Below are 24,004 nucleotides of genomic sequence, written 5' to 3'. Positions count from 1 at the left end.
GGAACAGAGTGTGTCCACGCAAGCACGCCAGCACCAGCCTTGGAGGTGTTCCTGGAGTTTCCAAAGAGGCAAAGGGTCTCCGGACACCATGGCCTCTCCATTTGGAACAGTTCTCCACTCTGGACAGGACGAGAGTTTGAATTGCCTGTGACACGTCTACTGTATTTGTACATTGAGAAATCAATTAGCGTAATTGGGGCAATCAGAGACATGGAACAGAGGGATCATTTGCTGAGAACAAATGTCTAGAGTTGTCTGTTTTGCCAGTGGAATTTTTCACAGTTGGTACAAGAAAATACTGCAAATTAAATCATTCAGGCTGAATGATTTTTTTTCCCTTTCTTCTTAAAAATGTTAAAAGAAACACAGCCTGGCTGAGATCTCCGCTCCCTCGCATCAGACAGATTGCTGCTCAGAAGAACCCACTAAATTGACATTTTACCTGAAAAAAAAAAAGAGCAAAGGCAAATGAAAAACTGCAGGTGTGCATGCTTGGCATGAATATTTTTGCCAGAAAGATCCTAAAATGGTTGTCTGCTGTGTTCAGACCATGTGGGACAAGATCATATGGAGGCCAGGTGGCCTCAGAGACTCAGGATAGAGTTTCTAGGATGCAGAAAGCTTCGAAGAACATTGCTCCCACCCTAACAGCAAAAAAAGCCTGGATACTCCGCAGAATGACGGTTTTCCCTAAGCGCATCAGAAGGCTGAGATCACAAGGCAACAAGGTTGGCTGAATTCTCAAAAGGGACAAGCCCTCCTAGGAGAGGCCCCCGTTTCAGTTTTGGTAGATGCAGGAGAGAAAAGCAGTTGCCATAAAGCCGAAGTCTTACCAGATTCTTGGCTAACAGGCCAGCGTGGCTGCAGTGTGTCTGGAACCTCAGGCCTCCACCAGGGGCTCCTGAGAAATACTGGAGTGAATCAGATCAGAAAGCATCCCTGGTGAGCAGAGAGCTCACGACAGGAGAGCGGGTGTTACCTGTGGCTGTGGGATCGGGGTGGAGGGGACCACAGGCAAAGCCTTGCCTGCGTTGCAGACTCTTCCTTTATGTGAAGCAAAAACAGACCCTCTCCCCTTCAGACCCCAGGCAGAAATCCCGTCTCGAGGGGGGAAGTAGAGTCAAACTGCCTCTGCTTTTGGTGAGGGTGGGAAACCTTCCAGCCCCAGGACACAGGCAGAGACCCCTGCAGGAAAGGGGGGGTCACAACCTCTGTACCCCTAGGGAGGGCGGGAAACTGGGGCCAGGAACTGTCTTGTTCCAAGAAAAAGCAGAGATCTGCTTCTGTTAGGGGAGGAAGAGCAAGGAAATGTCACTCAACACCAAGTATAGAGACAAGGCAGGTTTTGCTGCTTGAAGAGGGGGGAAAATAATGGGGGGAAAAAAAACACCTCCACCTTTGAGGTCCAAGAGCAAAGCCTGCCTAAGACTGAAGCTGGACCAGGACAGAAGAGAAGCTCCGTGCTCCGACCTTGTAACAAGGAAGAACATAGGACTGCAGGGAGGGGGGCAAGAGTGTGGAGAAAGACCCCAGTGGAGGCACAGGCGTACCAGGATGGACTGGAAGCTGGGGGTGTGAGGCGAGCAGAAGTAACGCAACTTAGATTAGGAGTAGGCCTTCCTACTATCAGGTAGCTTTCGCTTAACAATGACCACTGTTTGCCAATTAGGACCAATTAGCTTTCACCAATGTTTGCCAATTAGGAAATTAGGAACGGGGCGGAAACCCCCAGGAAAGTCCCGCCCACGCGAAAGTATTGACCAATGAAATTGTTTTGCAAACGTGTAACCAATCCGCTTCTCACTCTATAAATTTGTGTAACAGGTTGGGCTCGGAGCTCTCTGACCCGCACCACTGCGTTGGTTACGGCAGGGAGTCCTGACTCGAGTCAGTAATAAACTTCCCTTCCTGCGAGTTGCATTGTCTTGGAAGCCTTCTCTCTTCCCGCTCGGGGATTCGGACATCGGGCATAACAGGGGGAGATCGGGAACACAGAACAGGCCTCTGGCGTCCCAGCTCCAGCTCTGGACTCAAGGGGACAGCAGCCTATGAAAGGCTGTGTGCACCAGGGGTCACAGAACACCCGGGCGCAGGCCAGCTCCCGAGAGGATTGACTCAGCTCCCCCACCTTCACTCGTATGCCAACAGCTTCTCAGAAGAAGAAGAAGCATGTCCATTTCCAGGCACAGATTACTTCAGTCTCTACTGTTCTTCTGTGTATGATGTCTGGCATGCAATTAAAAATTACAATACACAAATAACGTAAGAGAGAGCAAAGCATTGTCAATAGACAAAGCCATCAACAGAGCCAGACTCAGAGATGACCTGGATGTTGGAGCTATCAGATGGACTTCACCTGTGCTTAATATGGATCTGGTAGGAAAAATGGACACCATTCACGAACAGAGGAAGTTTTAGCAGAGTGGGGAAAACTGTAGAAAGATGTTCATCGCTCAGTTCTGTCCCAGTCTTTGCGACCCCATGGACTGTAGCCCACCAGACTCCTCTGTCCATGGAATTTTTCAGGCCACAATACTGGAGTGGGTTGCCATTTCCTTCTCCAGGGGGTTCTTCCCAACCCAGGGTTTGAACCCACATCTTCTGCATCACAGGCAGATTCTTTACCATCTGAGCTACTAGAGAAGCCCCAGCTGTAAGAAAGAGCCCAATGAAATGCTAGAAATTTTTTAAAAAAGTTTCTTGGCGATGAGAGATTTCTTCAACAGGCCCAAGAGTAGACTGGACTTAGCTGAGAAAAGAATCAAAGAACATGATGATCAGTCTACAGAAATGATCGAAACTGAAGCAAAGGAGAGGAAACGAATAATGAAGGAAAAACAGCAGAACAGGCAGGGGCTGTGGGACAAAAGCAGTTGGTTTAACGTGTGTCGGTGGAGACCCAGAAGCAAGTGTCTTTAAGAAGAGGAATTTGGTAGGCTGGCGTTTGCCTGAGAAAGTCATGTGTTAAAAAATGGCCACAAGTAGCTACTGCTTTGCTCCTCGGCTTCTAATTTAGGGGAACCTTTTCCTCTAATATCCCTCCATCTCCTTCTTGTTTATCTTCTACACCCAGTTATTTGAGTGAAGAAATAGATGATTTCTCCCCCACAATCCCCCTCAATAGCCTGTCTGCCATTCGGCATGGAGTGGAGTCATTGTCGGGTTAGCTGGAGCAGCTGAAAAGGTTCAAGGGAGACTCAGCAGCCTTTTACTCATAGCCAACGTCTTGGCAAATAGATGGGGAAACAATGGAAAGAGTGAGAGACTTTATTTTTTGGGGTTCCAAAATCACTGCAGATAGTGACTATAGTCATGAAATTAAAAGACGCTTACTCCTTGGAAGAAAAGCTATGACCAACCTAGACAGCATATTAAAAAGCAGAGACATTACTTTGCAAACAAAGTTCCATCTAGTCAAAGCTATATGGCTTTTCTAGTACTCATGTTGGATGTGAGAGTTGGACTATAAAGAAAGCTGAGCACTGAAGAATTGATGCTTTTTGAACTGTGGCGTTGGAGAAGACTCTTGAGAGTCCCTTGGACTGCAAGGAGATCAAACCAGTCAATCCTTAAAGAAATCAGCCCTGAATGTTCATTGGAAGGACTGATGCTGAAGCTGAAACTCCAGTAATTTGGCCACCTGATAGGAATAACTGACTTGTTAGAAAAGACCCTGGTGCTGGGAAAGATTGAAGGCGGGAGGAGAAGGGGATGACAGAGGATGAGATGGTTGGATGGCATCACTGACTTGATGGACATGAGTTTGAGCAAGCTCTGAGAGTTGGTGATGGACAGGGAAGCCTGGCATGCTTGCAGTCCATGGGGTTGCAAAGAGTTGGACATGACTGAGTGACTGAACTGAATGACTTGAACCTCAATTTAACTCCAATACAGCACACAGATCCTGATTTTTAACTCTGTCCATAGTTAAAGCTAAAAACAAGCAGCTCCCAGAATTTGCACCCCTCTCATCTTTGGATTTGAGCAATAACAAATCTGCTGAAAGAAAAAGGTAGGATGAAATGAGGTGTTTATTCATAAAAAAAAACTCTTGAAATACTGAAAGGAGTCTCCTCTACAAACTAGCTGTGCCTCTAATGAGTCTGTTGTGCAACCTTCTTCGTGAACATATGTGGTGAACGCATTTTCAGGCTTGCAGTGACTTCAGCTGCTGGAAGTGAACGGTCATCCACCTGCTGAGGCCACCTACTGGAGAAGACTTGCTGCAGGGGGCCTGGGGGTGTGTGCACCCCTTGTATTCAGCTGCTTCACAGAAGAAAGAGGAGGGCACTTGATGAGACTGGCTGGGGACTTGGTTTCTGGCACCTGAGCTCACGGGTTTGGAATTTGCATGCACCTCGCCGTTGTCAACGGACTTGCGCCCCTGACTGTGGGCAGACTGCCCTGAGAAGACCTCCGTGAAGCTTTCTGACCCCCTAACCAAGCGACTCCTTTCTCGTCTGTGATACGTGTTGTCCTCTACCTGCATTTGGGGCGCTTTTCACATGGCTTCGCATTTGTCCATGCATCTCTTTCGTCTACAAAACTGAGTCCTTCGAGACTCAGGGTTTGCGTTTCAGGCCTCCCTAGCACGGTGCCACGCACAGAATAGGTCCTCAGTAAACGTCTGCTGAAGCAGATGAAGTGTGTGCTCGGCCTGAAGCGGCTGTAGCTGTCACAGGAGTTTGTCGCAGCCGTGATCTGTGTGATTTTACTCTGCGCAAAACTCTGGAGCCTTTTTGCACACTTGTTGTAGCTCTGCCACATGGGGCTTACCCTGGGCTCCTGGTGAGGGTGTTGGATTCAGATCATCCCATAAATGGACTTGGAAGTACCTTAGGGTGACTGTGTTAGAAACGATCAAAGACGAGGTGAGAAAAATGAAGCCATCAAGAAGGTATCTTTGAACCAGGAGCTGAGGTGGAAGTTGAGTAAAGCTATTGGAGACGCGGATCTATTTAGACCATCCTTTGTCTTCTGCCAGCGTGCAGCTTCGGGAGGGGCATGTGACTTAAGGAGGAAGCAGAGGGGCTTCCCTGGGACCAGGGCGGCGAATGAGTAAAATCCTGGGGACTATCCACAGCGCGCGTGGCCAGCCCCACAGGGATGCTTACGGTGACTGGGAAGTCCCTCTAGGCTGCCTGGTAATCACAAAGGGAAACTGTGCGCTCATCATCTATGAAAAGAAACAGTAGTTCCTCAGGTTGAAAAGAAAAAAAACTCAAACCCTTTCTTCTGGGGAATCCAGGTTAGCTCTGTCTGTGGCGGTGCCCTAGAAAGGCTGTGTGACTTGAGCCAGTCATTTGACCTCTCTGGGCCTCCGTTTCCTCAGCATCCATGGATCTCCAGCATCCCGCTGGCCACCAGCCTTCTCCGGGCAGACAGTACGCTGACCCTGTGGCTCCAAAGAGCAGGGACAGTCACCCTGGGGCTTTAGCAGCAAACTTGAGTTTTCCTTCTAGACTTGCCACTTCCCCAGCTTTGAGGCATATTCAGGGCCAGTAACTGCCCCCAGAAGGTGACTGCAACCTACGGCACCACTGAAACCCCAGCAGTCAACACACACACACACACTCATGCACACACATGCACGCACACATGTACACACACACACACGCACACACATGCACGCACACGCACGCATGCACACACACATACACACACACACATGCACGCACATGCAAACACGCACACACACAACCACAGCCGAGACCCCTGCGGTGAGCAGACTGCAATTCCCACGGCCACACACGCCATCCCGAGTACCCACGTAACCACAGGGTGTCTGTGCTCAGCACCCCGAACCTTCCAGACTAGGTGACTTTTGGGTGTGTAGACGGGATTGCAGATCACAGTGCTGGGGAGGGAGGGGGTCTTCTGCCATGCAGACCCACCCCAGTACTGGGTCAAGATGCAAAGTTGGAGAGAGTGGCTCCTGGGGCCACTAGCAGGTCACCGGACAAATTGCTTTTCTGCAAGTTTGTCTTTCAAATCAAAGTGATTTGAACAGGGCTGGTGTACTTCAACCCCAAGCTCTTCCTCCTCCCCCAGATTCCTCTAGTAACAAACTGCCCTCTGACCCTCAACCAGTCTCTCCCTTTCTGTGACCCAAACTGGCTCAGACCTGGCCTTTATCTGATAAACCCATTCACACTGGGGTGTGAATAATTCACAGTTTTGGACCCTCTCTATCATGCTATCCAAAATCTGCAAGAGGAAGAAATCTCATGGAGATTTTCAGGCATGCATTTGCAAGAGAAAATGGATTTCCCAGGTGGCGCTAGTAGTAAAGAACCTGCTTGCCAATGCAGGAGATGTAGGAGACGTGGGTTCGATCCCTGGGTTGGGAAGATTCTCTGGAGGAGGACCTGGCAACCCACTCCAGTATTCTTGGAGAATCCCATGGACAGAGGGGCCTGGCAGCCTACAGTCCATGTGGTTGCAAAGAGTTGGACACGACTGAAGCAACTTAGCAAAACACGCAAGAGGGAAAATTGCCTGGGCTCTCAGATCACCCACCTCCCACCCCCTCCACATCCCTGCCCCCACCAGCAAGGCTGGCTGTGCTGACGGGCAAAGATTTGGCCAACTGCACTCTGTTCAGGGTGCAGGGCGGGTCTGATCTTAATAGGAAGTAGGTAAGGCTGCCCTCAAGCCTGCTGTCGGCTGTCTTCTGACCCCCAAGGCACCTGTTGTGTTTGCCGCATCCAAGACCCCGACGTACGTCTTTGCTCTCCGGTTCCCTCTCCCATCATGAGGCACCTGCGTTGTGTGCCTGCAGTGATCGCTCAGTACTTTCCTCGGTGGTTTTAGCAAAGCAACAGGACCCATCTGTTCATGGGTGGGAACACTACCACTCCAAGGCAGAATATTTGTGCTTTAATTGGAATCTGCCGAAAATGATGCCCGGATGCAAAGTGAGAGTGGGTGTTTCAGGACCCCAAGGTGGAGCTGCAGAGGTGTTTGAAAATGGCTGAGTCAGGGACCCCTCTGCTCTCATCAGCAGGAACCAAGTCCCTCCATCCTGGTGGTGAGGGTCTTTCTTATAGGCCAGAGCCTGAGGTGGCCCTGGGGCAGCCCCTGAAGGGATGTATGAGAACAGGGTTGAGCAGCAGAGGAGACAGGAAGGGGAAAGTGGGAAGAAGGGAGAATTTCTGGTGGGGAAGGAGGTGACTGATGAAAACCATTCTGTATGTGAAGCCAGGATTGCCTTCTTCATTGGAACTGACAGCCATCACGTCGTCACTTATGTCTGCTCTGAGTTCAGTTCAATTCAGTTCAGTCTAATCACACAGTCGTGTCTGACTCTTTGCGACCCCATGAACCGCAGCATGCCAGGCCTCCCTGTCCATCACCAACTCCCGGAGCCCACCCAAACTCATGTCCCTCAAGTTGATGATGCCATCCAACCATCTCATCCTCTGTCGTCCCCTTCTCCTGCCTTCAATCTTTCCCAACATCAGGGTCTTTTCAAACGAGTCAGCTTTTCTCATCAGGTGGCCAAAGTATTGGAGTTTCAGCTTCAGCATCAGTCCTTCCAGTGAACACTCAGGGACTGATCTCCTTTAGGATGGACTGGTTGGCTCTCCTTTCAGTCCAAGAGACTTTCAAGAGTCTTCTCCAACAACACAGTTCAAAAGCATCAATTCTTCTGCACTCAGCTTTCTTTATAGTCCAACTCTCACATCCATACATGACTATGGTCTGAGTAGCTCTTTGAATTCAGCTTTTGCCAGGAAGTTTCGAGGCATCTGAATGCAAGGGCAGAAGAATCAGAGGCAGAGGGGGACCACTGGAGCTGCGCTGGCTCCTGACTCTAGGGCCCGGAGGAGCTCCACCAGGGCAGCTGGAGCTTCAGCTGCTGACTGAGAGAGAGTTCTGCTTTTGTGGACTGATGGTTGGGCCTGAAAAATGTCAAGTGTCTGCTTGTTTTTTTTTTCTCTCCCCTAAAATTTAACTGTCAGGCAAGTTTTGGTCCTATTTGAAATGCCATGGTGGCTAAGGAGCTATTTTATTTCATTGAAGTATAGTTGATTTACAATATCGTGTTAGTTTCAGCTATATACCAAAGTGATTCAATTATATATGTGTGTGTGCTAAGTCGCTTCGGTCATGTCTGACTCTTTGTGACCCCATGGACTGTAGCCCGCCAGGCTCCTCTGTCCCTGGGATTCTCCAGGCAAGAATACTGGAGTGGGTTGCCATGCCCTCCTTCAGGGGATCTTCCCGACCCAGGGATGGAACCTGCATCTCTTACACCTCCTGTTTGGCTTGTAGGTTCTTCTTCTTTTTTTTTTTCCATTTATTTTTATTAGTTGGGGGCTAATTACTTTACAATATTGTAGTGGTTTTTGCCATACATTGACATGAATCGGCCATGGATTTACATCTGTTCCCCTGCTTGCAGGTTTTTTACCACTAGCACCACCTGGGAAGCCCTATATATATATTTACATATATTTTCAGTTTCTTTTCCATGATAGGTTATTACAAGATGTTGAATATAGCCCCGTGCTATACATTAAATCCTAGCTGTTTATCCGTTTTATGTATAGTAGTTTGCATCTGTTAACCTCACACTCCCAGTTTATCCCTCCCCAACTCCCTGTTTGGTAACCATACATTTATTCTGTGCCTGTGAGTCTATTTGTTTTGGAAAGAGATTCATTTGTATTATTTTTTAGATTTCACAAATAAATGATATCATATACTTTTTCTCTCAGACTTATGATATACCCTAGAACTATTTTTTAAATAAATTATTGGCTTTATCTTACTATTCTTATTATTTGGCCACACTGCAAGGGTTGTGTGATTTTAGTTCCCTGACCGGGGATTGAACCCACACCCTCGGCAGTGAAATCAAGAAGCCCTAACAGCTGGACTGCCAGGGAATTCCCGCAAAGGGCTATTTTAATACTAACTCTTCTGTGGAGGAAATCTTATAGCAGGATGATTGGTGGTATTTAGTTTTCAGATGACCTTCTTTCAAAATGCATTATTTTACTAAACGTACGTCTAGCTCTCCAAATGCTTAGGAGGCCCGGGTGTTGCTGCTCTGCCGTTTCTGGTTGCTGCTGTGAAAATTAACCAGGGGGTTAAAGCTAGACCATCCCAGTTAAGTGGTGCCTGCGCCGGGCTAAGGTGTGAATTTCAAGGTCGCTGCTGGTTTTATGAGAGCTTCCCACACTTCAGTCACACCCGGGGGTGGGGGGCTCGTTACCGCCCTCTTTCTTTCCATCTGACTCGCTACAGAAACCCTTCTCTGGAGCCGGCCTGGCTCAGTCCTGAGCCTGTGTGGACACCCCTCCGGGGTCCCTCGGGCCTCCCCTTCCATCCCTTTCACTTCCCCTCGGGGGCAGGGGCCTCGGTCCAGCCTCATGGACCGGCAGGACACACGGACCCTCTAACCCCACTCTCCCTGCCTCTCTGCTCTCCACAGAATGGGTTGAACGGCTTACATCTGGCCTCTAAAGAAGGCCACGTGAAGATGGTGGTTGAACTTCTGCACAAAGAGATCATCCTGGAAACCACAACCAAGGTACGTCTCTTGGGGAGCCAGAGCTTTTCCCTGATATTCACGTATTGCCCCAAACCCTCAAGCCATAGAAACCAGTCCTTCATGACAGAAACCCAGTCCTGCTTCTGAATTTGTCTCCTTCTTCCAGTCGCTTTCTAGGTCTATGAGCCCCTGTAGTCACTTGGAAAGCACAGGATCCCTTTTCCACAAAAATTCGGGGGGCCTTTATCCTCATCGCGAGACTATAAGTCTAAAAACACAAGCCTCTCCCAGGGGCTTCATGCTGTCCCAGGCTGAGAGCACTGGAAGATCCTTGTGTCCAAATCCTCGCTGAGGTGCTTCATGCTCTGTGACCTTAAGTGAGTGACTCAACCAGCGAGAGGACTTAGTTTACTCACCTTTAAAATGGGGATTCTGATAGTTAGTTGCAGGATTGGTATGAAAGTTAAACATGGTACTATATAGAAAATGTCTACATAGAAAGAAATAAAAAAGTATTGGTGACTGTGTCATTTGTGAGGGTTTCGGAAGAATCCACATCCCTCCCATTCATCCTTCTCCAGCAGGTTCTTGATCATTTCGAGAACCTGCTCCTTGATCACTTCCAAACCCATCTCCTCTCTTTACTCGGTCCCTTGAACAGCAGACAGAGTTCTCTTTTACTCTAAGCACGGCTGGCATCACACCTCTCTTAACAGGAGGCTTCCCCCCAAAGCAGTAGATTATAAACACCAGTGACTCAAGTCCAGAAACTACAATCATGAAATGGATGCATTGATACAGGTTGCAAGTGCATTTATACATGTTGCAAAATCCGTTTCATTTCTTATGCATCTTATTTGTGTATTCAGCACCCTTCAGCCAGCATTTAAAGACAAACAACATTAAATCAAAAAGTCACCTCTGTTTACCGTATTCAGTACTGTTTCCTCTTCCTCTCCCTTTGTTACGTAGGTCCTGTGGTTTTTTTCCCCTTGGCTGGTCCCCTCTCTGTCTTATTTTTCATTTGCTGTTTATTTAACGTGGCCTCAAGCACAGCGCTGATTTGTTTCACACAGCAAGCATTTTGCTGCCTCTCGAGCTGAGAAGAAGAACAACACGTAGAGAACAGACATAATTTATGGTTATGAAGTGAGCTACCAAAATATTATGAAAGTAGAATCATCTCTTGAGGTAGAATTCTGTAATTTTCATGTCATTTCCCGAAGGTGAAGAGATCTCACGGGTGAAATAGACTGACTTGCTCTTTCTGAACATGTACAGGGTATTGTATTTTCTAACCCCATGACAAATTGAACATTCACTGGAAGGATTGATGCTGAAGCTGAAGCTCCAGTAACTTGACCACCTGATGCAAAGAGCTGACTCGTTGGAAAAGACCCTGATGCTGGGATAGATTGAGGGCAGGAAGAGAAGGGGACGACAGAGGATGAGATGGTTGGATGACATCAATGACTCGATGGACGTGAATTTTAGCGAGCTCTGGGAGATAGTGGAGGATAGCCTGGTGGGCTACAGTCCTTGGGGTCGCAAAGAGTCAGACACGGCTTAGCAACTGGACAGCAAACAAATGACGGATACTGGTCGTCTCCACCTGCTTCTTCTGTGGGTGAGGAGTCCGTGGCTCTTTCTCTCCTGATGTTCTCGCCTACCTGGCTGCAAGCACAAGGCCATCTGACCGGCTGTGGGGGCCGGAGGGGCTGTGCCTTCTCTGGCATCCCCCCAGGAGCTGTAGAAACAGTACGCTTCAGCACGTTTACGAGCTCTGAGTTTCCCCCTTTGATTGGTATTTTGCAAGCGAACACTTGGAGTGTCTTTGTTATTTATAGAAGTGATATAAGCTGGCGTGGTTTCTGAGGGCCCAACAGAGAGAGTTTAAAAAAAAAAAAAAAAGAGTGAAGCTGAAACCGTGGGCAAAGCAAGAATCACAACAGATTGGGGAATTGTAATGGGTCTCGCAAGCAGGAGCAAGATTAAAAAAAGACACGACTGAAAAGCCAAAACCAATATAGATTCCTAAACTGTGCTTAGAAATTTTAAAAGCGTGAAGCAAATGTGTTCCCTGCCTCCCACCTCCACCTCCAGAGGCCAGCTGAGCATCCAGGCTGGTGGTGATGGAACATCGTTGACCCCCACCCCACCCCCACCCTCACTCAGCACCCACCACAGCCACCCTCCCTGCCGCGAGCTCTGGGGCTCCCTGGAAATGGAGAAACTGGGTCTTTGAGGATCCAAATATAGCTAAGTAATTTTTCCTGCTGCTTTGAGGGCATGTTCCTTCGCTCCGAGGGAGGGGCAGAGAAAAACCCATCTCCCCGTGACTCTGAACCCAAGGCTGGGGGCCTTCCTCCTGAGCCTTGCGGCATGTGCAAGTGTGTGGAGGTGGGTGGAGGGGGGGTCCCTTCCTCACCTGGGCTGCCCTCGGCCCAGATCCTGAAGATGTCACGGGCTGAGACCCACAGCGGGGCCCCAACAGCCCTCCCTGGCTTTATAGGTTTATATGGTTGGGCTCTGTTACCGTGGGTCGGGCAGGAAGGAGCAGATGGAAAGAAACATTTGACAAACCCCTCCTGAGCTGGCCCGGTGCCTGGCACACACGTGCTCGGCCTGTGCAAATAGATGGAGGGACACAGCGTGCCTCCTTCTAGGTGGGGAGGCCCGGAGGTCCCAGTCCTGATTCCTAGAGAAGGTTCTGGGGCCCACACCCCTTTCCTCTCGATACAGGAAGTGAGTCAGACCCAAGTGCCCAGGCCTCTAAATGTAGGCTCTTTGGACTGCTGAGAAAAAAGGATTAATTAGTATCTACATACTCATTTCTGGCTCTTGCTCTCTGATGGACATTTGAGAAAAAAACCCTTTTGCTTATCAAAAAGGAGAAATCGGAAAGACAAGTTCGGGAGGTAACAGGGGACACTCAGCCTGAATCACATCACACGGTAGAGACCAGAACCTGAGCCCTGGGGCCCTGGGGCAGCGGTGACACGTGGGGGCCCCTCACCCCTCGGGCGCTTGGATTTGGTGCTCAGACTCCCAGGGGAGACACTTGATTCCTAGTGACCGGTCTCAGTGGCCCCATCGCATGGGCTGAATTTGAATCCCAGTTCGGTGGGTTTCCCAAGATGGATTAGCAAGTAGCTTAGTTTAGTTAGAAACTAATTATCATTAACTATATGCTGCAACACTGACTCGATGATGGCATGACCGACTCGATAGACATGAGTTTGAGCAAACTCTGGGAGTTGGTGACGTGCTGCAGTCCATGGGGTCACAAAGAGTCAGATACGGCTGAGCGACTGAACTGAGTTGATATGCCGCCTAAACTAGAAAAAGTGAGGTCATGAGAAATCTCTGCTCCTTAAGTAGCAGAGGGCCAGATGGGTGCAGCTGTGGTCCTTATTTGATGGACGTAGTCAAGTGCCTGCCCCTCCTGGTGCGGGGGTGCCCTTGGAGTCACGTGGGCGAGAGGGACTTCACAGGGAAGCAGGAAGGGGCCAGGCGGGGAGGAGGCGTCCTGGAAACAAAAGACGCCTGCAGGACTCGAGCCTGTCCAGAAAGTGCAGGTACACACACCCAGGACGGAGCCAGACAAGAAACCCTGCCTGTCCCCCCACCTTCCCATAACCGGCCTAGCTTCCTAGTCTCTGCTGTCAGTTTTCAGCTTTTAAAAAGTTTACTTTAACCGGTCCCTCCCATCAGGAAGCTTACAGAAGCCTCAGTCTCCTCCATCAGAGGGCAGACAGAAGAGGCAAGAGAGAACCACAGTCCCACAGTGACTAAAACCAAAGCACATTACAGAGAGCTAATCAGTGTGAAAAAGCAGGAGGTTACGCCCCGGCTTTTAGGGGCGAGATGAAACCCTAGAAATGAAGTGGAGACAGGCAGCCTTCTGAAAAGCTGACTTTGAAACAGCTGTGACCCTCACTTTTCGTCTAGCGGTCCTTCTGAGAAAAGAAGACTCTCCTCTCTTGCCTGCTGATCTCTCACTCGCTGTATTTTATGATTCATATTTTTTCTTTGGATTTTCTGTTGCCAGATTTTATTTTGTTTGTTCCCCTCCCACACACACACAATTTCGTATTTTTTCTTCTCTTCTACAGACATCACATAGTCTGTTTTATTGCCTCCCCCACCCCTTTACCTATGTTGACGGGCTTCCCCTGGTGGCTCAGTGGTAAAGAATCTGCCTGTAAGGCAGGAGATGTGGGTTCAATCCCTGGGTCAGGAAGATCCTTTGGAGGAGGGCATGGCAACCCACTCCGGTATTCTTGCCTGGGAAATCCCATGGACAGAGGAGCCTGGCGGGCTACAGTCCCTGGGGTTGTAAAGAGTCAGACACGACTAGGCAACTAAACAACAACAGCAACACAGCCCTCCCACTCCTGCCTGGTGCTGTGCCCTCCTCAAGCCCTGCCCGCTCTGCTCCAGCCTCCGGGCGGCGGGTGTTACCGTCTCGGCACACGGTGCTGGCCCGCGGGATCTGCAGCCCCCTTTGTCCCGGAGCTCCGGGCCTCACGGGGCTCCACGCCGTCCTGCAGAGCCGCGGCCTGCGAGGAGCTGGCCGTCCAAGGAGCCGACTTGCCCGGCAGTCCTTCAGCGGGTCTCCGCCGATGACAGGCCCCTGAGCCTGCGGGCTGCAGATCAGCTGAGAAGGAGGCGCTCTTACTCCAGAGCAGTGTTTTTCAGGAGCACAGGACGCGTTTCCCTCCCCGGGCTTCCGGCGCCGCTCACGAGGTCTGGTGGGTCAGGCACACGAGAGCGTGTTGCGTGCCCCCTGGGGCCATAAAGGAAGCCTGCTGCCCGCCCGGGGCTGGCGCGTGTTTCCCCCTCCTGCGGCCGGCCCCGGGAACCTCCTGTCCTCTCTGTGTTGCAGAAGGGGAACACGGCGCTGCACATCGCCGCCCTGGCGGGTCAGGACGAGGTGGTCCGGGAGCTCGTCAACTATGGCGCCAACGTCAACGCCCAGTCGCAGGTGATGCTCGGGCCCCTGGGGGCTGGTGGGGCTGCCCGTCTGCTTCACCCCGGGGAGTGAGGGGGGGGCGTACACTCACTGTGTGGCCGAGTCCGGTGTGATCAGGTGTCTCCAAGCGCTTTCTTGCCTTTTCCTGCTTCAGTGGGCATTCTGAGCACGGTGGGCAGGGTCATTGTGGACCCTGTTCCTGGAGTTGAATAATGTGTCTTGTTTAGCTGTATGTATGTATGTATGTAGCTCGTCTATGTATGGAGGGGCATTATGGCGGGGTGGGGGCGGAGGGTCGCCCCACCTGCTGGCCTTTTGCAGTAACCCCGCTACGCCAACTGCAAAGTGTGCTGAGTTTTGACAGCTGGAGACTCAGGTGGGGATGTTGCCCCCAGGTCTGGGTGGAAACAGGATGTCGGAAGAGCCGTCCTTCAGTTTGCAGGATTTTGCACCGGTTTTAGCATCGGGCATGGACGTGGCTGGCTGCCAATGGCTTTTCCTCTTGGTTTACAGAAAGGCTTTACCCCCCTGTACATGGCAGCACAAGAGAATCACTTGGAGGTGGTTAAATTTTTGCTGGAAAATGGAGCTAATCAGAATGTAGCCACAGAAGTAAGTACCTTGGGGGGATGTGGCCTCATGACTGAATGACAGGGTCATGGGGGCATGGATTCCTGGGACAGGGCTTGGGATTCACCCTCTGTTATGCTGAGCGTCCAGGGTGCTGTCAGACCCTGCAGGGGGTTGAGAGACAGTCATGGCTGTTGTGGGATGCCCAGACACGTACCAGAGGAATGACCGCAGGGATGAATCTGTCATTCCCACTGTGGCCAACGCTGGAGGCTGCAGGGGCGGGAGGCATGCATGTGTGTGGGTGACAGGTGTGCCTCGGACCTTTACAAGAAGTATAAAGATCTTGCTCCGAGCCCACAAACACCCTTGGACAAGTCGCTTGACCCTGAGTATTGTCACTGGTGAAATGACGGAATCGGAGTAGATGAAACCAAAGCTTCTCTTGACCCTTAGCATCAGACGACGCAATGATTAGATGGCTGTTTTCATTCTGCTTCTCCAGTTCAGGGCGCCCTGTGCCCCTGTACACACCAAGGAGATTAATAACAGTAGCTCAGAATTGAAACCTCGGTGCCTGCTGTGGTTTCCAGCGTTTGGTAGGTGTTCAGTAATATTTGTGAAATGAATGAAGGCCTGATTGTCGGCCATCCATTCAGGGCCCTGTCCTGACACCGGGTCATGACATGCGAGGGAGGGAGGCAGAGAGACAGGGCAGTCAAGCGCTCAGGAAAAGTGCTCGGAACAAGCCATAAAGGAAAAATTAGCTAAGCGCTAAAGGAAAGTTATCGCACGTGCTGTGAGATGGCAGAGAATGAAAGTGGAGCCAAAGAGGGCATTAGGGAGGAGGCAGCGTCTGAGCTGAGCTTGCAGGACGTGGAGGACGGAGGCGCTCCCAGGCCAAGGGCAAGGGCCCTGAGCTCGAAGGCGCGTGTCCCGCCCCGAGGACCGGAACGGTCAGGACGGTGGGCGCACATGGGTCTCTCCTCTGCCCCGGCCAGGACGGCTTCACCCCGCTGGCCGTGGCCCTGCAGCAGGGCCATGAGAATGTGGTGGCACACCTCATCAACTACGGAACGAAGGGCAAGGTGCGCCTGCCCGCCCTGCACATCGCAGCCCGCAACGACGACACGCGGACGGCCGCTGTGCTGCTGCAGAACGACCCCAACCCCGACGTGCTTTCCAAGGTGAGGCTCCCGGCGGGGCAGGGAGCACCCTGGGGCCCTGGTCGGGAGGCCTCGGGGGCCCCACGTGTTCCCCGCCAGTTCCCCGGAACCAGCCCAGGCCAGAGAAACCCCAGTGTGCACCCCGAGCAAGCCCCGCCACGCCCGCCATTCCCAGCAGCCACACGAGCGCCCCACTTTAAATCCCCGGTCAACGCTGAGGAAACACGTGCTGGGGCGTTCAGAGCAGCATCCTGGCGAGACAGGAGGGGCGTCTGACCAGAGTAGGGCTTTGGAATCCAGCCCCTGACCCCTGGTGTTGTGTTAGAATTGTATTCCAGCTCTCTCCCCGTCCATCCCCTGGTAGAGGGAGATGGGGATCCCCACACAGAGAGGGGACCCTGGAGGGGCTCCCGGGGGCCTGGCCAGCCCACCATCTGCCCACACTGTTCAGTGTGCATACTGTCTGTAAGTTTAGGCTGTTGGTGTCTCCCTCCCAAGGGAGATGATGTATTTGCACCAAGTCAGTCACGAAGCAACCCCCCCACCCCTGACGCAGAGGTCATGGGCTTCCATCTGGATAACTCTACCTGGGTTATTAGTCATGGGCAAGGTTAGGAACAGAATAATGGCGACTGACGCACCAAAGATCAGAGGTCTGCCTTGTCCACCCAGCTGAGTCATCGCAGCCCATTTGGGGCTGAAACGGTCCCGAGGATTAAAGTCATAACCCCATAATGCTTCTCTCATTCATGAAAATCTCTTCAAAAGTAGCCGTTCAGAGGATTGGGCCCCATCTGAAGGGCTGGAGGTGACCCTGACCTGTGGTTTGTCCATGTGAACCCAGAGACTGGGCGCTCCCCCCCGCCCACAGGCAGCACCTCACTTTTGGATGTAACTTGCCGTGGGATGTCTGATGACCCCTTCGGTCCAAATCTGCCCACCTGTGGGGTCCTCTGGTCCTACCAGCTTTTCAGAGCCTGGGCTGATCCTAGGTAGAAATGACAATAGACGGTAGTACAATGCTGTTTGTCCACTATTGTGCCCCAGACCGGATTCACCCCCCTCCACATCGCAGCTCATTACGAGAACCTCAATGTAGCCCAGCTGCTCCTCAACCGCGGAGCCAGCGTCAACTTCACGCCCCAGGTGAGGCTCTCGGGGGCAGGGGTGGGGGGCGCCCACACACGTGCGGCAGCTGAGGGTCTAGAATCCAGTGCCCCCACCCCTCATGGCACTGAGGAAATCCTCGCAGGGTGGGTGGGACAGCCTGGAGTCTATTAAGGCTCCTGATGGGTGGGTTTCTAAGAGGTTGCAGCCCGTGCTGTTGACTCCCCGGGAGACCCAGCCTTTCCAGCTTGCAGTGATGAACCACGATGCTGGCCTGTCCTTAGAGGCTTGGAAATCTTTCTTAGGCGAGAAGAGTCCTAGCAGTGGGCTCAGGCTGGCTGCCTGCCTTGGGGTGGGGGCACGGGAGTGCGGGGTGCGGGGCAGCTGCCCCTCTCCCCCAGGAGGGTGTGCGTCCTGACAATCTGTCCCTCCTTACAGAACGGCATCACGCCACTGCACATCGCCTCCCGCCGGGGGAACGTGATCATGGTGCGGCTCCTGCTGGACCGCGGGGCCCAGATAGAAACAAGGACCAAGGTGGGTGCCAGCAAAATGCACAGTGAGGCCAGGGAGGGAGTGCTACCTGCCGGGGCCCCACTCCAGGAGGTGGGCTCTCTGTGACCAGCGGGGAAAGGGCGTCCAGCCTCTAGAGCAGCCCGCAGGGGCAGCCGGAGATCGGGCTGCTCCGTCAAGCCAATCCTTAAGGACTTGATGTGCCCCTTCAGCTGGGATGATGCCACAGGCTGTCCTCTCTCCAGCAGCCTCTGATGGGCGCCTCTGGGGCTTTCTCTTTTTGACTGTCTTTTAAAGGATGAACTGACACCTCTCCACTGTGCAGCTCGGAATGGGCACCTGCGAATCTCAGAGATCCTGCTGGACCACGGGGCACCCATCCAAGCCAAAACCAAGGTGTGGGCTACCTTCCTGCGAGGAGCATCTTTTAGGCAGGGCTCCAGGTCAGGCCGACGCGGAGTAGAATCCCACTTCTGAGAAACAGACAGGCTAATACTGCTAACTTAGCCATTGTATGCAATGTTGACCCCAATGCCTGGCACACGGGAGGCACTCGACTCTATTATCTAGATCAAGGTTGGCTAACTTTCCCTCTAAAGAGCCAGATATTAAATACTTTTAGGCTTTGCAGGCCATGGTCAAGGTCACAATGATTCAAGTCCGTCACTGTAGTGAGAAAGCAGCCCTGGATAATGTGTCAACAAGCGGCCCTGTTCTAATAAAACTTTACTGACAAGCACAGGCAGTGGGCCGGATTTAAGCCTCGGACTGTCATTTGTCTGTTCAGCTCTAGATCAGGCCTCGTCTCTTTTACCCGAGCTCCAGAAAAGACAGAGACTGAGCATTCAGGGAGTCTTCAGAGCCTGGGGTGGGCTGGATGACTTTAAAAAGAAAACAGAATAGTTGTTCTCAAAGTCCTTTCAGGGCTAGAAGGCTCTCAGTTCTAGCATGAGGTCTTAATCTTCCTGGGTGGGGCTAATGCTGTCAGGCCACCCCAGTGCTGCCTACGCCACCTCCAGGCCTGGAGGATTTGGCTGGGTGGGAAGGCGAAAGCTTGCTATCCGAGACCAGCAGGAGTGTGGAGACCAGAACGAACCAGGCTCACTCGAGAGCCACGCGGAGGCCCCGAAGCTAGGGGGGAGATGGGAAGCGAGGTTGGACTCGGTGCCCTGAATCTCAGTGTTCATTTCCGTTCCAATTGCTTGCTTTCCCTCTTCACCAGAATGGCCTGTCCCCGATCCATATGGCGGCTCAGGGAGATCACCTCGACTGTGTCCGACTCCTATTGCAATACAATGCAGAGATTGATGACATCACCCTGGATCACCTGACCCCACTCCACGTGGCCGCCCACTGCGGCCACCACAGGGTGGCCAAGGTCCTTCTGGATAAAGGGGCCAAACCCAACTCCAGAGCCCTGGTGAGTGGGAGGCTGTCGAGAAGGGGCCAGAGGGGCGAGGGCCAGAGCTGCAGGCCTAAGTCTCCGCCCTGGAGACTCCGGGCAGGCAGAGGGCTGGGGTCCCGAGGCCAGGCAGCCCTGACCTCCCTGCCTGCCGTGTTTCTACACCTCATGACCGAGCCCCCATAACAGGCCGAGGGGCGCACACAGTGCTCGTGGGGCTCGAGCAGAGGGGCGCTCAGGCCTAAAGCAATCCCTCCTCGGACTGTGGTTCCTCTTCCCTCGCCCCAGGCCGAGAGCTCCCAGGGAAGTTCCTGGCGGGGCCGGAGTGCCGCACAGAGCCTGCCCATGGACCCCATCCCCTCTCTGCCCCTTCCCAGAGGAGATTCTAGAAGACAGGACAGCCTCCAGGGCCACAAGGATGGCTCGTCCACTCTTCATTCATTCATTCAGAAAGCTTTCCCTGAGCTCTCCCACCAGCCAGGCACTGTCTGGGGCAGTTGGGGTTTTTTGACCTCAGCCCTACTGACTTTGGGGGCCGGATATTCTTAGTTGTGGTCTTCCCCAGGGGCGAAGTGGTAAAGAATCTGCCTGCAAAGCAGGAGAGGCAGGAGATGTGGATTTGATCCCTGGGTCAGGAAGATCTCCTGGAGGAGGGCACAGCAACCCACTCCAGTATTCCTGCCTGGAGACTCCCATGGACAGAGGGGCCTCATGGGCTGCAGTCCATGGAGTCGCAAAGAGTCAGACACGACTGAAGCGACTGAGCGTGAACATGATTCTTTGCTATGGGGAGACTGGCCTGTGAATAGTAGGCCCTTTAGCAGCATCCCATCTCCACCCACTAGGCACTGACATCACTCCTCCCCTAGTGGTGACAATCAAAAAAGTCTCTAGATATTGATAAATACTCCTGGGGTTGGGAGTGGTTGAGACAAACTCCCCTCCCCCAACCTTGAGAACTGTTGCCCTAGAGGAATAAAGCACTGAAAAATAAGCAGAGACAAAGCCTAAGAAACAGAAATCCCTCCCCTTATGGAGTTTACATCCTAGTACTTCCTGCTCACACAGTAAAGAGTCTGCCTGCAGTGCAGGAGATCTGGGTTCAATCCCCAGGTCGGGACGATCCCCTGGAGGAGGGCATGGCAACCCACTCCAGTATTCTTGCCTAGAGAATCTCATGGACAGAGGAGCCTGGTGGGTTATATAGTCCATGGGGTTGTGAAGAATCGGACACGACTAAGCGACTAACACACATAACATGTTACAGTAGGGATGAGGCACAGGAATCCATTTGACCAAAAGCTGATCAGTGATTCCCGGGACGAGGGAATGTGATGTGCTTCACACAAGTTCTCTTTCACTGTAAATTTCCCCTTAAGGAAACTAAACAGCAGGCTCTTTCAGTTCATCCAAAAATACGACCAAATTAAAAAAAAAAAAAAAAAACGAAAAGATGTGCAGACATGTTCAGAACTATGCATGGTGCATGGCGCGCGCCGCCTGCCTCTTCTGGTTTGTGGGAACCGCTGATGGGCCGGGCCCGAGGCTGCCTTCTCATCAGCGAGGCAGTCTGGGTGTTCCCTGGGCTCTCGGGTAAGCCCCTGCTCATCTGTCTCCCTTTGTGTGGGGCTGCAGAATGGCTTTACCCCCTTGCACATCGCCTGCAAGAAGAATCACATCCGTGTCATGGAGCTGCTGCTGAAGATGGGGGCCTCCATCGATGCGGTCACGGAGGTAAGGGGAACTCTGTAGGCGATCTGAGGGCCTCCGAGGGTCTTCTTCTAATAGACATCTGAGTTGTCCTTTGTGGCTGCCTCTGTGTGTGCCCATGTCCGCACGGGTACTAGTCTAGAACTCTCAAAGGAATGAATCAGGGATGGATAAGACTGGGAGCTTGTGTTAGGCCTCAGGGAGCTGTCCAAGGTCAGATGCAATATTCTGAGTTGTGAATATGGGTGGAATCACCCTGCAATTAGATTCCCCCTCTTCCACCCTTTTCCTGCAAGCAGACCCATTTCCTTGAACTCCCTTTCATGGGAAAACTGTTGCGAAGCACCTAGAGGCAAGAGAGCCTAAGCTCCCTCTGGCTGTATCTGAGACGGAGAGGGCTCCCGTCTCACTCCCGTCTGGTCTGTTCCAGTCCGGCCTGACGCCTCTCCACGTGGCCTCCTTCATGGGGCACCTGCCCATCGTGAAGAGCCTGCTGCAGCGGGAAGCATCACCCAACGTCTCCAACGTGGTGAGTCCGTGGGCAGAGACGGCGCTTGCTGGGGACCGAGGGCTCAGAGGAGCCCGAGCTCTCCTGTCCTGGACAGAGGTAGAAATCTCAGAATAGCAGGGACTTCTGACTTGGGGAGAATGTCTGTATCTCAGTGAAACTTGTTACGCATCTGTAAGTCTTGGATTTTATTTTGGACAATTATTCGGAAACTTCTATGTTGTTCTGGGAATATATGTGCATTTATTAACATTCCTTTGCTCTGGGGTTTACTTTTAAGTGTATCTTGCACACACATACACACACTCAAACACATAGACAACGCTCCCGCCCCCCCTAGGCATCAGCAGGCCAAAGGCTGATGTTGCTTGCTGGGGCAAATCCACCTCTTGGGTGAAAAGCCCCCAAGCTGGCACCGTGGAGCTCTGTGTGTGCCCTTTTAGAAACCCGGAGCGAGTTAACACCTCCATAATTTTGTTGTTTTGCAGAAAGTGGAGACCCCGTTACACATGGCAGCCAGAGCAGGGCACACGGAAGTGGCCAAATATTTGCTCCAGAACAAAGCCAAAGTCAACGCCAAGGCCAAGGTGGGTTCAGGAGGCAGGAGCGGTCCTGGACATGAGCCCTTCAAGTGCAACAGGAGCTCCGAGGCCAGGCTGCAGGGCTCGTGGGGCCGAGATTCCCTGTCCCGGCCACGTGGTTGCACCCAACGCTCAGGTTCCACTTTGCAGGGCTTCTGAGAAGGCCAGACGTGTGCTGGCATCAGAGCTGTTTCTTTAGGAAAACAAAAGGCCACGAAGCAGTGTTTGGGGAGCTGAAAGGATGCATGGTGGTTGCAGTCACAGTATCAGAAGAGAAGTCACTTTTTCAAGGAAGCGTTGACGGTGAAAATCGGGAATTACTTAATCTGAAAACAAAAGACTCCCCCTGGTGGTAACAGGCATCTCAGAGAGACTGAGTGAGCGAAGGGGAAGAATTGCAGCTGGGTTTGCAGGCTGGCTTTGGTCACCATCAGGCTTCCCTACCGCACAGGCCACAGAGGTGCTGTTGAGCGTCAGGACTGCAGTCTGGGTTTGGACCATGTGACAGAGCCCCCACTCCTGGGCCCAGTAACACGGAGATCTGGCCCACCGACTGCTTCCGTTTCGGGGGGGGAAACGGGGAGGGGTGGGGGACAGGGGATGAAAAATCATCTTGCCCTTTCGCAGTTCTGACCCTCCATCACCCTTGGCATAGAGAAAGCCAGGGAAGCCTTCAGACAGAAAGACAAGCAGATGCTCAGACAGGACAGATCCCCTGGTTTAATTGCCCTTTGCTTTAGTGCACTTTGCAAATAATGTGTTTTTTACTGTTTGAAGGTTTGTGGCAACCCGGGTTGTCAAGTGGTTAGCATTTTTCTAGCAATAAAGTATTTTTCAATTATGATATATATATATATATATATATATGTATATATATTTGGACATAATGCCATTGCACACATAATGGAAAATAATATCATATAAAAATAATTTTTATATGCATTGGGAAACCAAAAAATTTGTGTGACTCGCTTTACTGTGATAACCCATTTTATTGCCATGGTCTGGGGCTGAACCCACAATGTCTCTGAGGTCTGCCTGTGAGAAGAACCACAATGGATCAGTTCAGTTCAGTTCAGTTCAGTTGCTCAGTTGTGTCTGACTCTTTGTGACCCCATGGACTGCAAGCACGTCAGGCTTCCCTGTCCATTACCAACTCTGGGAGCTTACTCAAACTCATGTCTGTCGAGTTGGTAATGCCATCCAACCTCTCATCCTCTGTCATCCCCTTCTCCCACCCTTCAATCTTTCCCAGCATCAGCGTCTTTTCCATTGAGTCAGTTCCTCATGTCAGGTAGCCAAAGTATTGGAATTTCAGCTTTAGCATCAGTCCTTCCAGTGAATAGTCAGGACTGATTTCCTTTAGCATAGACTGGTTGGATCTCCTTGCAGTCCAAGGGACTCTTAAGAGTCTTCTCCAACACCACGGTTCAAAAGCATCAGTTCTTCAGTGCTCAGCTTTCTTTATAGTCCAACTCACACACCCATACATGACCACTGGAAAAACCATAGCTTTGACTAGACGGACCTTTGTTGGCAAAGTAATGTCTCTGCTTTTTAATATGCTGTCTAGATTGGCCATAACTTTTCTTCCAAGAAGCAAGCATCATTTAATTTCATGGCCGCAGTCATCATCTGCAGTGATTTTGGAGCCCCCCAAAATAAAGTCTCTCACTGTTTCTACTGTTTCCCCATCTATTTGCCATGAAGTGGTGGGACCAGATGCCATGATCTTAGTTTTCTGAATGTTAAGTTTTAAGCCAACTTTTTCACTCTCCTCTTTCACTTTCATCAAGAGGCTTTTTAGTTCCTCTTCGCTTTCTGCCATAAGGGTGGTGTCATCTGCATACCTGAGGTTATTGATATTTCTCCCGGCAATCTTGATTCTATCATACTTGGTGTGAGACTTCTTATATACGCAGTCTGCTTGATCCTAACCACAGCCCTATGAGGTCAATACCATTATTCCC

At 51.6% G+C, this 24,004-nt stretch overlaps 1 protein-coding gene and 1 long non-coding RNA gene across 5 annotated transcripts in view; one reads left to right on the top strand and one right to left on the bottom strand.

Moving 5' to 3' along the window:
- The window catches only part of ANK1 (ankyrin 1), a 122,648-nt gene that overhangs the window by 34,641 nt on the left and 64,003 nt on the right, over positions 1 to 24,004 (top strand). For all 4 annotated transcript variants that reach the window (XM_065947488.1, XM_065947489.1, XM_065947486.1 and 1 more), the window contains exons 3-13: positions 9,443 to 9,541; positions 14,391 to 14,489; positions 14,991 to 15,089; positions 16,049 to 16,234; positions 17,261 to 17,359; positions 17,759 to 17,857; positions 18,131 to 18,229; positions 19,056 to 19,253; positions 20,871 to 20,969; positions 21,376 to 21,474; positions 21,942 to 22,040. In XM_065947488.1, coding sequence (XP_065803560.1) covers positions 9,491 to 9,541; positions 14,391 to 14,489; positions 14,991 to 15,089; positions 16,049 to 16,234; positions 17,261 to 17,359; positions 17,759 to 17,857; positions 18,131 to 18,229; positions 19,056 to 19,253; positions 20,871 to 20,969; positions 21,376 to 21,474; positions 21,942 to 22,040 — 1,227 coding nt within the window. In that variant the 5' untranslated portion in view covers positions 9,443 to 9,490. The remainder of the gene's footprint in view (positions 1 to 9,442; positions 9,542 to 14,390; positions 14,490 to 14,990; positions 15,090 to 16,048; positions 16,235 to 17,260; positions 17,360 to 17,758; positions 17,858 to 18,130; positions 18,230 to 19,055; positions 19,254 to 20,870; positions 20,970 to 21,375; positions 21,475 to 21,941; positions 22,041 to 24,004) is intronic.
- Positions 29 to 14,081, bottom strand: LOC136176841 (uncharacterized). Its single transcript, XR_010664636.1, has 3 exons — positions 13,967 to 14,081; positions 10,432 to 10,601; positions 29 to 119 (listed from the first exon to the last, which is right to left on the bottom strand). It is a non-coding gene; the product is annotated as an uncharacterized lncRNA (long non-coding RNA).

This window comes from Muntiacus reevesi, chromosome 10, assembly GCF_963930625.1.
Source record: "Muntiacus reevesi chromosome 10, mMunRee1.1, whole genome shotgun sequence".
NCBI classification, from domain to species: domain Eukaryota; kingdom Metazoa; phylum Chordata; class Mammalia; order Artiodactyla; family Cervidae; genus Muntiacus; species Muntiacus reevesi.
Note: the sequence above shows the minus strand (reverse complement) of the source record. Positions and strands in the feature narration are given on the sequence as shown.